Here is a 15,846-nt window from a genome sequence, read left to right on the forward strand (position 1 = left end):
TTAAGAGATGAAAATATAACCAAAATTAGTTAATGAGAACATAAAATTACAAATTTAATACTCCCTCCTATTTCCTATTCGCTTTACTTGTCCTATTTGGTTTTTCAACACTATTTATCAATCACTTTTATTATGTGATTTGTTCTTAATCTATAAATTACAACATAGTCATGTGGAATCTTGTTTAATTTGTCTTGTTGTAAATTTTATTAATATTAACTTTTAATAATTTTTACTCAAGCATAATTAGAAATATTTAAATTTGAAAATGTACATTGATAAATGTGTCAAAACCAAATAGTACAAGTGAAGAGAATAAAAAAGAGTATTATTCTTTTTGTCTCCTTTTGCTTTTATTCATCATGTCATTTTACATACATTTTAGTCTCAAATACTACATCTCTCCATGCTCCAAGACTTTTTTTTATGACTTTAGTTATTTATATGCCAATTCTCCAATATTTTTAAAGTCAATACACCCTAAACAAATAAGATATTTTCCGATCTTTTTCATGTATAGTTTTTTTGTAGGAAGAGACTTTCTAGTCTAAACCTTTAAATGTCCTTCACTCCATTACAACTCAAAGTCCATTCAAACAAACAACATCTAAATTATTTTTTAAGTCAATCCCATTTATTAATCTATAATTTTGCTTTTATGGAAATATTTTCAATTTTCATCGTTTTCTTTAGTTTTATCTGAAACTTTTAACCCTCATACTCCTTCCGTTTTTCAATCCAATTTAAATGATCCCACCGTCATTTTTATCATCATATTTAATATATCCCGCTCAAATAACTATAATCGTATATCCAATTTAAATGATCCCACCGTATTAATGTCAATTTGTTGGGAAAAGAGGGAATACAATCCACCGTGTTATAATGTTAGAAAATTTTCGATTGGCGTAAAAAAGTGACAAAACGAGTAAAGTAGCACATAAGCCTGTTCCATAGCCATAACCATAACTTCCACCGCCACCATTACTTTACTCCATAGAGGTATATTCTCAAAACCTCCATTTTTCCTTACAGGATAAGCAATTGTGCCAGATATCGAAGAATATGGGGCTGCTTTCCAACAGGTAGTTTGAATTCAATTGTTGATTTTCTTCCCTCTCTCCATGTTTTATTCCTATTAATTTTCTAACTCTGTCGAAGATTCATTCATTTCGTGTTTTAGGGTTGATCAAAATAGCCTTAAACCTGGGGATCACATCTACTCTTGGAGGACTGCTTATATCTATGCTCATCACGGTTTTTCCCTTTTTTGGAAATGAATTTCGATTTATAAAATTTACTGCTTTGTTTTTTTCCTGGGATTTCAGAATGGTGATGGATTAGCATTTTACAATTTTTTCGGGTTTAGTTTGATTTCTATTTGGTTCATGATTAATTATGGGTAATCATTAAATTTACTTATACGATGTAAACTTGATTTGAATTACGGTATAATTGGTCAAATGAAGAAAATTTGTATCAGAAAAGAATTATTGGCAGTCAAATTAGGGTTTGTGAGGTAATTATTGGAAGTCACCCAATAAGATGTATTCCGTCATTAAATTGGAAGGCTAGAACCTTAGTAATTGCAGAACGTACATTCCTGTTATTGTTATAGTCTATTGGAAATAGGGCTGCTCTAAGATGTATAGATTCCAGAATATAGATACAATGACATAGAATTGAATTTTCTCTTGATGAGTTTTTCAAATATGAATTATCATCTTTGCATTTTCAAATGGTAGAAGTTATAACTGAATCATATAAGTTGATATGTGTAAATGAGAGTGATTTTTATGCTGTGTATAAGGATTTAAGAGAGGAAACAAGGGGAATGATAAGTCCCCTTTATTTGTATAGGAGGGAAGGAAAAGGAAAGAAAGGGAAAACATGATAAACATATCCTTTTCCTCTTAAATATCTCAACTTTTAAAGACTAAGAATAAGGGTTGTAATCCCTTTCTTTCAACTCTCTTCCCTTCAAAATTGGTATCGAGTAAGGAAAATATATCTCTCTAAATTACTTCTTTTCACGTCCCTCCAATTTCCTTAATCCAAACAAGGTGTTCAGTTGTGGAAGTCTGAGACTTGCACAATTGCTTGATTAATCATCCTAGAGTCATTTCTCATCTTACTTCTCCGATTAGTTTCCTTGCCTCATTTTAAGACGTTACAAAGTTCCAGATAAGTAGCGCATAGGTTATGTTTTTGTGAAGACTGGTGAGAACATTTTACTGTGCTAAGGTGGTATTAAGTTGGCTGTTCCCAGAGTAGCATTTACTGTTATCATCTCATTTCGATTATACGATTCATCCTGTAGTCATTTTAGCTTGAAGTAGTTATTTAAGGTGGTGATAACTTGGGTGTGCCTGTTGTAGCATTTCCCGTCATTTGATTATAAGAGTCAGCCACTCAACCTGTAGTGATTCTAACTTGAAGTGGATACTATAATGTTTAAATGTCAAAATGATGATTCTAAAAGAAAGATTTTTTTTTTTGAAAATTGTTTTTCTTTTTATTTTATTTGTGGGTGCTAAGATGTTTCGTTTATGCTATGAATAAGCTTTAGTGTGAATATTGCTCCACATTACTTCTTGGAAAGAATCATATCCAGCACATGTAATGGTAAAAAGAGTGACAGACGAAGTGCAAACTTATGCATTTATTGGTCAATAGCTTGGATATATCATGCTACTTGTAACTTGAAAGTGTTACTACAGAGTTTCGTTTTGAGCTGGTGTCTTCCTAGTCCAAAGTGTTACTATGGGAAATTTAAGACTAGAAGAAATTCTAGTATCAGTTAATTAGGGATATCGGCGTTGTTGCTTAACTAGGGTTGCAACATGGATTTGGTACATGATGTATCATTGTGTTTCTCATCCTTTTCACTGGGAATTGGTAGTCATAGATGGCAAACTTGTAATATTAGTTTATATTAGTATACTTATTTTCATCTTTAGAATATTTGAACTTGATTGTTTAATGGGTTTTACTCTTGAAGTTATGGGTTTAGGGTTCATAGCTAGTGAGGATTCTAAAATATATTGGGTTTAAGAATGATTTGAACTTAATTGTTTGATGGGTTATACTATTGAAGTTATAGCACTTTGGGGTTTATAGCTTTTAAGTTTTTGGAGTGCCTCATAAAAGTTGAGCATGGGCATTTGTTTATATAAAGTTGAGTAATTGAATTAGGTATTGTTTTATTTGATTGTTTGGATCCATTAGATTTTGAATTCTTTTCTTAGTCTTTAGACCTTGTAATGTCCTAGATTTAGATTATTTTGTTTGACTACCCTAAATCTTATTAGTGTCCCTAAGCCAACCAGCTATTTTGTGTAGAAGCTCTCCTTTTTTCTTGAAATGAAATTTAGAATCCATGATTATTTTGGAGTGTCGAGGATTCGACATGGATACTTGTAATGAAATTGAGATTCCGAGTTATGTAAAATATGGGATAGGACTATAAGGTTGATTAGGTGAATAGTGACTTCCATGTGCAACTTCTTTATACTATATGCAGTTAGAATTTGAATATCTGGTGATAATCAAGAAAAAGTAAGAAAATCGATCAAGCAACTATGTTTAGTTTTCTTCGGTCCATGTAGAACATATTAAATTACTTGGCCCATTTAAGGATTCAATAATAATTTGATACCTGCTATAAGTGTTCTAGAGGTGGCATTGTGTATATAGGTCGAGTTTCGGGTCAGTAAGCTTGTCGATTCAGTTTCATTTTTATGTTTAAGTCAATTTGGGTCCAATTGCCCACCCATCGAACATGTTCTCTGAAGTGGTTTTGTGCTATTTCAAAGTGCTAACCTTTTTTTGAGGGTTTAAGTCCCAACTTTGCAAAGAATAATGGGAAATTCCATGTGGTGACCTTGAGTTTTTGGATTTTTCACAAATACTTTTTAAAATTGGCGTGGTGGTCTTGAGGTTTCAACTTTTCAATGTGGTAGACAAAACGTTAAGTTTTGGGTTAGATTAAGTACTTATTTCGACTGGATTTTGAAATATGTGGTTAATTAGGGTGATCACGACGTTTATTTTTTGAAAAATATGTCATTACATTGTATAAAAATAGCGTAGAGTTAACAAAAAAACTTTCCTTTAGTCTACCACGTGGAAAAGCTGAAATGTCAAGGTCACCACGTAGATAAAAAAAATGCTTGCCTACCACGTGTAAAACCCGAAACTTTAGGGATACAACATGGAATTTCCTAAAATTTAATCATTTGTTATGGCTTTAAATATTTTCTCTTCTTTATTTTTGGTTAATTTCTCTACATTTTGTATTTAATATAGGTATTTATGTTGGGGACAATAAAGTGATCCATTTCACTAGACATGGTCAAGAAGTAGGAACCGGAACGGCTTTGGATCTTCTTTTAGTAAGTTCTGGACCAAATCGACGCCATGTACCATGCCCTACTTGCATTCCAGCCGAAGGCAGTCATGGTGTTATCTCGTCGTGTCTAGATTGCTTCCTTGCCGGTGGCATCTTGTACCGATTCGAATACAATGTTAATCCTTCTCTTTTTGTCGCAAAACTTCGAGGAGGGACATGCACTCTCGCAACATCAGATCCTGCTGAAATTGTTGTGCACCGAGCAAAATACCTACTGAACAATGGCTTTGGCTTCTACAATGTCTTCAAGAATAACTGTGAGGATTTTACTATATACTGCAAAACCGGGCTTGTAGTTGTCGACCAACTGACAATGGGTCAAAGCGGGCAAGCAGTATCGCTAATTGGTGGCCCACTCGCAGCTGCTCTTTCTACACCTTTTCGTCTTTTGACTGCCAATCCGTATGGGATGGCAGCGATGGCTGTTGGTGTATACTGCACAAGCCGAGTTGCAGCCGACATTGGCATGAGGAAGGATGTGATGAAGTTGGAGGTCGAGGATTTAACTAGACGACTAGCCCTTCTAGGCACATTGCAGGGACCCAACCCAGAGCTTCCAGCCCCTTCTGTCAGCTAGCGGACCGCTTTTGGTGGTTGTATCCGTAGCATTTAATTACAATCATCATCACCATCATCGTACTAGGTGTTCCCGTCTATAGAAAATATGATCAGGGTCTGAAGAGGAAAAGAAAGTGGCAACTCATATCTATAAAGGAGGATGCGACTAAAGAGTTCCTCGGCTCGAGAAAGATCATCATCTAAAGCATTTAATGTGTGTTTTAATAAATCACTTGTTCCACCTTGACTATCTTATTTTAAATTTACATGTAGATGTAATACTTGGGTAATTGTATCTCATAGCTTCAATCAGTGGGAAATACCGGTATGATGATGATGGCGACTACTTGGTTAATTGTATCTCGGATATCGCAAACATATTCAGTTAACAATTTAGTTCAGTTGTGTGTTTCGAGTTTTGACTAATCTGGTTGGACTCGACTCTGATGCAAAATTGTTTTTCATTACTTATTGACCCTCTATAAATGGCACCTGAAAGAGAAAAAAAACTTGACCTGGGATCCTCAAGGAAGTGCCTAATACAAAAAACACATGAAGAGCTATTACAAACAAGAGGAACACATACAGCACCACCAACTATTAATTGAATCTTTGTTTCCAGTACAAGTGTATTACCCAACAAGAAAAAGGATGATGTTTGGCTAAATTACCCCGAATGAATGGGAAAGAAGAATCTATCTTATCAAGACTGTTTTACTTCATATATCCGACTCAATCTTTTGGAATTAAGACTATGGTATGGTTGTAATATTTGCAAACCCTTCGGTGCAAATTACACCAATTTTCTAAGTAATAAACTCAAAATGGAGAATAAGAATAATTTTAAGGAACAAATGGAGTATTTTTATAGGTTTTTAAGCTTGTTGTATGATTCAATTGTTATTGATGATGATTAAGATTAGTTATTCGTTTTTAGGTATTATTAGAGTCGAATAATCTGAAGACCCCTCATTTAAAGTTTCACAAATCCAACTTAAAATTATTATAAAAGTTATTTGGCAATTAGTTGTTGTTGTTTGTTGTTCGCTTTTTAGTTGACTTATATAACCACATGAAAATGTTAGGTGTGTCATATTCTTTTAGTTATCTTATCCGGATAGCTGCTTATTAAGATATTTGATAAAATTAGTTATTGGGTGTTTGTTGTTTATTCAGGCAAACACATTAAAAAGCTCAAAAAATAGCATTTTAATTTTGATTTAAATAGCCAACTTTCTATTGAATGAAAAATCATTTATCAACAACTTTTTTATCATGTTGACTACTATTTGCTCCATTCTGAAATACTTGCAATATTACGGTTATTGACGATACTATTCATCATTTAATTTTATTTTATATATTATAACTAATGTGTAAGAAAAAATATAGTCAAGTAAGATCTTGTTTAAATTCTCTAATCGAATACTTTCAAAATATTAATTTTTTATAACTTTTAAATGTATATTATCCAATAGTAGTATATAAATGATCATCAAAAACTTCAAAAGTGAGCAAATCACTAAGTACCAAATATCAAATAAAAGAATGAAAATCAACAAAAATTCAATCTATCACAAATGTTAACACTAACCAAAGAAATGATGACAAGTAGAGGAGCTCAAATCCCAATTTCCAAGTTAGCAAATGACAAATGTTCCAAGGGCCCTATGTATTATGTGACCTCCTCCATCTAACATTAAGAATATTTTAGCTTATAGAATATTCTATCACCATTATTTATAAACACCCAATCATCTCATTTCATCCCTCCACATCCTCGTGCTAACATATCTCTTTGCCTACGTGTCCAACTTAACATCACTCAGAACTCTCCGTCTTATTGAATTTGCAATATTCTAGTCATGGACATATTAAAAATTGAAAAATTATTTGAAAGTCATTTGCAATTTTGAAAATAATGTTATTTTTCTATTAATTTTGTATCTTTAAACACTTAATACATATTACACAATATAATATTAAGGCTTTTAATTTTTAGGGGCCTTGTGTAGTGACATGCTCAGAACCTTTCCTGATTCTAGTGAGAAAAATGTATCAATAAGAGTAAATCTTGACCAAGAATAAAAATAACATAAATTTAATTGGATAAACTAAAAATGAAAAGAGAGGCAAATGTTGTGAGACAGATCGGGTAGTAACTAATATTATCTCCATTTTAAAATACTAGCAAATAGTTATGACATATTCTGTCAGGATATATTCTATTCGTTGCAAGTATAATAGAACAGAAAAAGTAAATTCATTTTCTTTTGTTTTGCTTGGATGAACAACTAGAATCAAATGTCCATCACGTTTATTCTAGAACAAGAAATGTCCACGAACCTTCTAATGTTTTTATAGCCACAATTACTAGTTATATTTATTGTTTTGACTTTATTTAATTTATTATTTTGACTCTCAATATTTCTTTAATTGCATAAAATTGAAAATTGGAATATTTTATGTGGTAGCTTTAAGTTTTTGACTTTTTTACGTAGTAGATAAAATGTTAATTTCTTTGTAAAGCAAAATATTTATTTTGAACATATTATTGAAAAACGTGTTCCAAATAATTTTTCAATTTGACTTTTTGTTGACTTTTACTTTTAACTTGTTGGTTAGTTAAAATGTCAATAAAATATGGTAAATGATATTTCTGTCAGTTGACAAAATGTTTTTTTAGTCAAAATAAAAAGCTAATTTAGCTAGTTTTTCAATAATTTTTGGCTTATTGATCCATTTTATCTCTAATAAAATACAACATATAATTTTATCAAAAATCTCCTTAAACAGCTTAACTTATCTAGTTAGTATAAAGCTAAAAACAACTATTTTTTTTACGGGTCAAACAAACCATTAATTCATAATAGAACGTCAAATGAAAAAATCATTTACCGAACACATTGGTAATCAACAACATTGATTCATAAATTCTTGTGAAAGACAATCTTTTTAAGAGACCATCTCTGATAAAGGTCGACCCATAAAAAAATATAAAATAAAAGTAGACAATAAATTTTAATGGGACATAAAAAACGTCTCTCTAAAAAAATGATCTCAAGGCACACCGAGTAACATAATTTAACATTAATTTACCTAAGTTGCTTTACTTGCTTACACCTCACAAAAATGTGGGACCAAATCTCAAATACAATATGAAAAAGAAAATGAAAAATAAAAATAAAAAGAAAGCCGTTAAGATTTCCGCCATTCTTCTGAGCCATCGTCCCATCGCCCATTCAGTTTAGATTTCTATCTCTTCTCAAAATCCCCCATTTACTGAAAAACCTTCACTGAAATTCATTCATCAAGAACCCTAGATTTCTCTTTCTGGGATAAGAGAAAATCCAGGGAAAATCCACCATGAATAATTTCATCCCACAAGCTGCAACTTCTTCTTCTACTACGGGTACTTCTCCGGCAACAATCGCTGGTGGATCACCTTCAAGTGCTTTTTCTTTCATCTCCAAAGGTTGGAGAGAAGTTAAAGATTCAGCAGATGCTGATCTTCGATTGATGAAAGATAGGGCTAATTCTTTCAAGAATTTAGCGTCTTCCTTTGATAGGGAGCTTGAGAATTTCATCAATTCTGCTTCTCCCTTTTCAGTTCCAGCGATTAAATCAAATTCTACTGTTGAAATTGATTTTGTGAAGAAGTTACAGCCCAAATTGTCAGAGTTTCGAAGGGCGTATTCATCGCCGGATTTCAGTCGGAAGGTTTTAGAGAAATGGGGACGACCGACGAGGCCGAGTATTCGAATTGATTTATCGGCGATTAAGAATGCTATTGTTGAGGAGGTGGAGATTGAGGGAGGTGAGAAAGTGAGGATTGACAATGGTGGAAGAGGACGGGTTAGGTTTAGGGATTTCAAATGGGATCGTAAAGGTGAAACAGAACAAGGGTATGAAACTTTCAAGGATTGGGAACCAATTAGGGTTTTGAAGACTAAATTGAAAGATCTTGAGGTCAAGAAATCGCCTGAAGAAATTTTTGGTGCATGGAAGAATAGTGAGCTTTTGGAGAAATTGAAGTCTAGCTTGGTATATCTCTCGTTCATATCTTATTTTTTAAATTCATTCGCAGTATATTCATCTTGCTGTTTTGGAGGTATTTTGCATTCTGTGTACTCCATAAAGATAATATAGTAGCTTGTTGTAGGGGAAATATTATACTTCCTCCGCCCACCAAACATATTTTTGCGCAATCCGATTCGTTCATCGGATCATTTATATCTAGAGTTATTTGATATTATCAAAAAATGCGACGAGACGAATAAAACATGATCCCACATGACTATGTTTTTTCCTCGTATAATAGCCAAAATATGTAAATTACAATAGAATTATGAATAGTGCAAAAGTTGATTTGGTGCAAGTAATATGGAATGGAGGAAGTATCTCCTTTGTTGCCACACTTTCTATTTTTGTTTGTACTCTTTAACTTTGCAACCTTTATATCATAGGCAGTGCTCCACTTTATTTAATTCTTATTCCCACGTCTACTTTTTAATTTTAATTTTAATTTTAATCACCCTCACAATATAGTGATCTCGTTCAATTTCTTAATACTTGTGTTATTTAAACTTGTGCCAATTGTTAGTGTTACAATCTCTTGAGGACAAAGGGAGTAGTTAATGTTAGACCATCCCCAATGGTATCAATTGTTAGTGTTGCAAATTTAGGGATGAGGGAGTAGTTAGTTAACTTAATTAGTATTAGACCATCCCCAATGGTAGTTGAAAAACCACCAAAATTCTATCTCATTATTTTGGTAAAAAGGAAATCTTTATCCCGCTCATGATTAATAGATTAATAAATAGTTTTAAAATATGGTTTTTTGATTCTTGGTTAGGCTAGAAATCTCTTTAGGGGAGGGAAAATGGAAATTAATATTTCATGTAGGTGGTAAGAATCAAACCTTTGTTGCAAGCGTTAAAAAGGGAATGCTCTCAACCATTAGACTAACAATGATTTTCAAATTTAAAAGAGAGAAAAAGAATGATTTTTTTTTTTGTGATGAATAATCCAAAATCTAAGAGAAAATCATTAATTTTGATACAATTTATTTTTTTTAAATTTAAGCAAATTGTAATGGAGCTTCGAAAATTCATGGGGTTCATTTGTTTGTGGTTTGAGGCACCTTTCTATCCATGGGATTGCTTTTTTCTCATTTATGATTTATCCATGAGATGTCTAATATTACCCACCCTTGGCAATCAAAGTCAACAATATTCTTCTTGGATTTTTATCATGAGATGGGCAATGTGAAAAGGTCATTTCGTTTGTTTGGTTTTAAATATTAGTTTGTTTATAAATTATGCTATACTAGTTGAGGAAATGTAAAAGACGATTTAAGAAGAAAGGGAGAGTAGGCTATGCTTTGAGTGTCGTAGAGGTGTTTAATGGGGATGTCCACTTTTACATTTTTGAGTTACTGGTATTGCTTAAGCCTTAAAGACATGAGATTCCGAGTTGAACTAAAGTTTGCATTTCTTTAACATGTTTTATTATCTGTAACTCTGACAAAATTTTTGAAGAAAAGGGTATTTGAGCAAGAAACTCAATAGTGTAACTACTAATTTGCTGTTTAGGAGCAGGATCATTGACGGTATTACTGGCAGAAAAGTTGGAAACCTGTGGAACTAGTTGTCTACGAGCCCTGAGGATGGTGGAAGCACGAAGTATTAGCTCTATTATTGAACTCCATGCATGAATTGTTGGGCCTCATAAATCATTTAAACTTTAGTACTGTATAATATACTCTGACAGGTGAATAGAATTTGTAGAAAAATTCAATATTCTTGCTGATTCAATTTTCTCTTTGCAGATTGTATCTTCGGTTCCGTTTCTATTTTTCTGTTGGAGGGTTTTTTGGTGATGGAAAATGGAAAGTTATAATATGGAGGTTAAATTAGCTTGAACTTTGTAGGGAATTGTTTTCGATTGGGCAACAATGATTGGTATCAAGTAATTGCCTGTTTGCTGCCTGGTAGAGTATTTAGAACATGCGATTGTATAAGAATTGACTGTATATCAACTTTCTTCTGTTTTGTTTGCTATCTTCAACATGCCGCAACTGTACAACTAGATTTGGCATTTGAGCTTTTCTGCTTGGAAATCTTTTTGAAATGATATGGTTATGTTATGTTCCCATGCTGAATGTATTGAGTGATTCAAATTCCTAGTGTAGTATTTCTGGTAGGAGATGCTTCCTTGTGATTTTAAATTGCAGAAGGGGTAATGAACTAATGATCAATGATGGGTTCATTGAATTTACAATGAGAGCTGTGCTTGAAATTTCGTGAAGGATTATCACATATTATCTGATAGGTAATGTATTTTCCAATGTTTATCTTGCAGAAAGCATTTCAGCAGGATTCCCAGGATACCAAGGTTGGTATTTCTATATCTAATGATTTTCATTCCCCCTTCTCTTTTCTTAGTTCTCTTTTTTATTGCCATAAAATTTAATATCTAAATAAACTGATCCTCCTGATTTTAAAAGGATCCTTAAACGCATAGAGGCGATGTTATGTTTTTTTTGTTATACACAATATTTTATTTTTAGTTTTATAATGTTTTAGTATGATGTTTTAGTTTTAGCATGGATCACTTGTATACTATCAATTCTAGGCGGTATTGTTTGTCACCTTTTAGTAAATGAATATAACTTGTAAACTTTGATTTGGTGGTATTTTGTTGGGCATTTCTGATAATTGTTTTCTATGAGCTCCTGGAGGAATCGAACAGTCTAAACATGTTATCCATTTAATTATGTTTAGCCATTCTGTAGTTTTTACTAGTAAAGTAGTGAACACAATTTGATCCTGTTGCTAGTGTTAGGATCAATGCAAGCTCTCTTTCTTTAAGTTTGTTCTATTTGTTACCCCTTACAGTTCAATCACACTTCCTTATACTCATAGTTGCATATTCATTGCAGGATGTACCACCACTGGATGTACCTGAACTCTTGGCACATTTCTTTAGACAGTCTGAACCCTTTTTGGATCAACTTGGTGTTAGGAAAGGTTTAAAATTTCCTAACTTTTAAATTGTAGAATTTATTGATCTTTGAATAATTCATGAATTATTACTTGTGTGCATGTTGGATTGTTATTGCTTAGATTTCGTCTCCAGTTTGTTTTCATTATCTGTACAATAATTTATGACACACCTTTATTGTATTGGATCATGATTTTGCCATTTGGTGTCTACTAAAAGTTTGTTGTCATTTTAGGTATAGAGCACTGATCTATGGTCGCGCTTTGACTCCATATTATAATGTCTTGCAAGGGGTTGTCAGGGTCATAAAATTCAACCTGTAACCTGTGATGTGTCACATCTCGCCCATATTATACCAGAGTGAAGCTAACTTTGCTTACAAGGAGTAATTATAGTTGACTTGCTAAAAAAGCATGCTGAAAATGAAATCCCATGTTGTTGTGAAGTTACAGGATCATGTTTTACCTAATTTTTTTGTCGAAAATCACAAAATACTTGATTTAAACATTAGAATTTATGGGTATCTCAGTATCCCGACATCTCCACCTGAGGCTTCAACATGAACATTACAGTGGGGATCCCTCAGGGGTGCCAGTTTTGTTGCTTTTTCATGAATTTTTTTTGTGAGCTTTTCCAATGAACATCTTGGTCTCCATTAGATAAAATTTGACTGTAAATATTTTGCACTTGCAGATATATGTAACAAGATAGTGGAAAGTTTGTGTAGTAAACGCAGGAACCAGCTTCTCATGCACTCGATCTCAGGTGGAGAATCTGCTGTGATTGAGGGGGATAATATCAACGATGAACTCGATTTAAGGATAGCCAGTGTTCTTCAAAGTACTGGGCATCATTATGATGGTGGCTTTTGGTCAGACCTAGCAAAGCATAACCTATCTGACAAGAAACAACATGTTGCCATTGTCACCACTGCTAGCCTTCCTTGGATGACGGGAACAGCAGTGAACCCTTTATTTCGTGCAGCATATCTAGCAAAATCTGCAAAGCAGAAGGTTACTCTATTGGTTCCATGGCTTTGCAAGTCTGACCAAGAACTAGTTTACCCGAACAAACTAACATTCAATTCGCCACAAGAACAAGAGCTTTATATACGAAACTGGCTAGAGGAAAGAGTTGGTTTCAAATCTGATTTCAAAATATCGTTTTACCCTGGAAAGGTAATATTTCTGCTAATGTTACATTTTGGACTTCTTCGATAAGCATTTTATTCCATGAGTTAACGTGCTGCTATCTTTGCAGTTTTCGAAATCAAGGCGGAGTATAATTCCAACAGGCGATACTTCTCAGTTTATATCTTCAAAGGAAGCTGACATTGCTATCCTTGAAGAACCCGAACATTTGAACTGGTATCATCATGGTAAACGATGGACTGATAAATTCAATCATGTTGTCGGTGTTGTACACACCAACTATCTGGAGTATATAAAAAGAGAGAAGAATGGGGCTATGCAAGCTTTCCTTGTGAAGCATATAAATAACCTTGTCGCTAGAGCGCATTGTCACAAGGTAACATTTCAATATCCTGTTTTCAGCGCATATTTCTGGTTAACTGTAGTATATTCTGTTTTTGCTAAAAGACTAAAAGCTTGTAAGTGTGGCTTAGGTTCTAAGGCTTTCAGCGGCCACTCAAGACCTTCCCAAGTCTATTGTATGTAATGTCCATGGTGTCAATCCGAAATTCCTAGAAATCGGAGAGAAGTTGGCTTCTGAGAGGGCTTCTGGTGAACAAGCCTTTTCTAAGGGAGCATATTTCTTGGGTAAGATGGTTTGGGCGAAGGGATACCGTGAACTAATAGATTTGTTGGCAAAGCACAAGAATGAGCTTGATATCCTTAAGTTGGATGTATTTGGTAATGGAGAGGATGCTCACGAGGTCCAGAGTGCTGCGAAAAAATTGAATCTTAACCTCAACTTTCAAAAGGGAAGAGATCATGCTGATGATTCTCTCCATGGGTATGCACTTTTATTTCTTGTCATCTACGTACATTAATACTCCCTCCAATTCACACCTAATGTCCCATATTGGTTTGACAAACATATTAAGAAAGGGTAGGGGCCACTTTAAATAGTAGGTGACATGTGATTTCAAGGATACGTTGGTAAAAAGAATGGGTACTTTTTAAAATTAAAGTGGAATTTTAAAGGTAAATTGGTAATAAAATGGGTACTATAAATAGAAATGGGATATTTGAGGTGAATTTACCTAGGAAGCAAATGGGTTATTTCCTCTGAATTGGAGGGAATATTATTGTTGACATTGCTTTATAATACCATTTTTTTCGAACCCTGATTTCAATCTAATTGTCACAGATACAAGGTTTTCATAAACCCTAGTGTGAGTGATGTGCTTTGCACCGCCACTGCCGAAGCACTTGCGATGGGGAAATTTGTAGTGTGTGCTGACCACCCGTCTAACGAGTTTTTTAGGTCATTTCCTAACTGTTTGACGTACAAGACATCTGAAGACTTTGTTGCCAAGGTGAAGGAAGCATTAGAGAAGGAGCCGGAACCACTCACCCCTGAGCAAAGATACCGGCTTTCCTGGGAAGCAGCCACCGAAAGGTTTATGGAATATTCCGATCTTGAAAAAGTGCTCAATACGGATCAAAGCAGTCTCAAATCCAACAAAAACACTGTCACAAAATCAGTTTCGTTGCCCAATTTGTCCGATATGGTTGATGGAGGATTAGCATTCATTCACTATTGTTTTACAGGGAGCGAGCTCTTAAGGCTTGCAACAGGAGCAATACCAGGGTCTCGGAATTACAGCAAGGAGCACAGCAAGGACCTGAATCTATTGCCTCCACAGGTCGAGGACCCGATCTATGGTTGGTAAATAAGTCAGCCGGGGAGAAGTTCGAATACGCTGTGCATACTGTGTATAGTAGTTTATCGTATTAGTTCGCAGAGTTCGTCCATGGCTTGTGGTGGGTATTGTGTTGTTTGTGCATGTTGCCATCCATGAATAATCTGGCTTGGTTTGGTGTCAAGTATAGGAAATTCTGATATTAGTATATATACAGTATACTGCCTACTACATGTATTTTTGACAGTACCTGCGAAATTTTTGGCTGTAAAGATATGCTGATAGTTGATAACCTCTTTTGTTTGCTTGTCAATTTTTGACTTGTTTCTGATAATGTTAGTGGTTTTTGCTAAGAAGATGTTTAATAAAATTAAATATTTGATGTTGATTGTTTATTAGAGAAAATATGGATCAACATATCATAAGCCATTGTAAAAAGCCAATCAAATTAGCTTATTTATTTTGGCGTAAAAGTCGGTTTTTCTAGTTGACCGAATAGAACTGAAAAGTCATTTACCAAAAGTTGTTTTTTTGTTTTTTTCATCACTAACAAACTAAAAGTCAAAAGTCATTCAAAAAAGTCAACTAAAATATCATTTACCAAATACCCTTTTATGAAATGTCATAGGTTCAAAATAATTGTAAAAGAACTATATGTTGAAATTGTTTGATAAACTTGATAATCATTTGATAAACTGAAATTAATCATAAAGTAATTGGTGGCTCGTTTTATTTTCGATTTATGTTGAAATCGATTTGAGTTTACAACATATTCGATTCGATTCATAACCGCATAGGAAAAATTCCTAACCGGCCAAGCCCTTACGTGCAGTCATTTCTCCACAAGATGCTCACATGCAGAAGTACAAGGTACCTTTAAGAGGAAGTTACAAAAGTTCAAACTAAGACTATATATACTGAAAAATTGTAAAATTTATTAAAAAAAACTTTTCACAATAAGCTTTGGAAAATTTTAATTCCCAAAATAAGTATCTTTATGTCAAAGCTGAGATTAGGTGTGTTCGTTGTTACTAACAGCGAAGAG

General features: G+C 33.7%; 2 protein-coding genes across 2 annotated transcripts; both read left to right on the top strand.

Annotated features, from left to right (window-relative positions):
* The first annotated feature begins 687 nt into the window (after positions 1-687).
* On the top strand, positions 688-5,438 carry LOC130800006 (protein LEAD-SENSITIVE 1). The gene is made up of 3 exons (XM_057663330.1): positions 688-1,085; positions 1,184-1,257; positions 4,309-5,438. The coding sequence occupies exons 1-3, from the start codon at positions 1,066-1,068 to the stop codon at positions 4,986-4,988; spliced, it is 774 nt and encodes a 257-aa protein (XP_057519313.1). The 5' UTR covers positions 688-1,065; the 3' UTR covers positions 4,989-5,438.
* A 2,675-nt stretch (positions 5,439-8,113) lies between these two features.
* Positions 8,114-15,114, top strand: LOC130800007 (digalactosyldiacylglycerol synthase 1, chloroplastic-like). Its single transcript, XM_057663331.1, has 7 exons — positions 8,114-9,013; positions 11,333-11,365; positions 11,913-12,000; positions 12,668-13,152; positions 13,235-13,501; positions 13,599-13,948; positions 14,306-15,114. The coding sequence occupies exons 1-7, from the start codon at positions 8,336-8,338 to the stop codon at positions 14,829-14,831; spliced, it is 2,427 nt and encodes an 808-aa protein (XP_057519314.1). The 5' UTR covers positions 8,114-8,335; the 3' UTR covers positions 14,832-15,114.
* Positions 15,115-15,846: the final 732 nt, after the last annotated feature.

This window comes from Amaranthus tricolor, chromosome 14 (genome assembly GCF_026212465.1).
Source record: "Amaranthus tricolor cultivar Red isolate AtriRed21 chromosome 14, ASM2621246v1, whole genome shotgun sequence".
In the NCBI taxonomy this organism is placed as follows: domain Eukaryota; kingdom Viridiplantae; phylum Streptophyta; class Magnoliopsida; order Caryophyllales; family Amaranthaceae; genus Amaranthus; species Amaranthus tricolor.

What these genes read in the sequence shown, in the direction of transcription:
- LOC130800007 (XM_057663331.1), top strand. Translation starts at nt 8,336, where the DNA reads ATGAATAATTTCATCCCACAAGCTGCAACTTCTTCTTCTACTACGGGT. An exon ending in AGAAATTGAAGTCTAGCTTG is followed by an intron (nt 9,014 to 11,332) that starts GTATATCTCTCG and finishes TTTATCTTGCAG; the next exon opens with AAAGCATTTCAGCAGGATTC. An exon ending in TCAACTTGGTGTTAGGAAAG is followed by an intron (nt 12,001 to 12,667) that starts GTTTAAAATTTC and finishes TTGCACTTGCAG; the next exon opens with ATATATGTAACAAGATAGTG.
- LOC130800006 (XM_057663330.1), top strand. Translation starts at nt 1,066, where the DNA reads ATGGGGCTGCTTTCCAACAG. An exon ending in ATGGGGCTGCTTTCCAACAG is followed by an intron (nt 1,086 to 1,183) that starts GTAGTTTGAATT and finishes TTCGTGTTTTAG; the next exon opens with GGTTGATCAAAATAGCCTTA. An exon ending in TTATATCTATGCTCATCACG is followed by an intron (nt 1,258 to 4,308) that starts GTTTTTCCCTTT and finishes TATTTAATATAG; the next exon opens with GTATTTATGTTGGGGACAAT.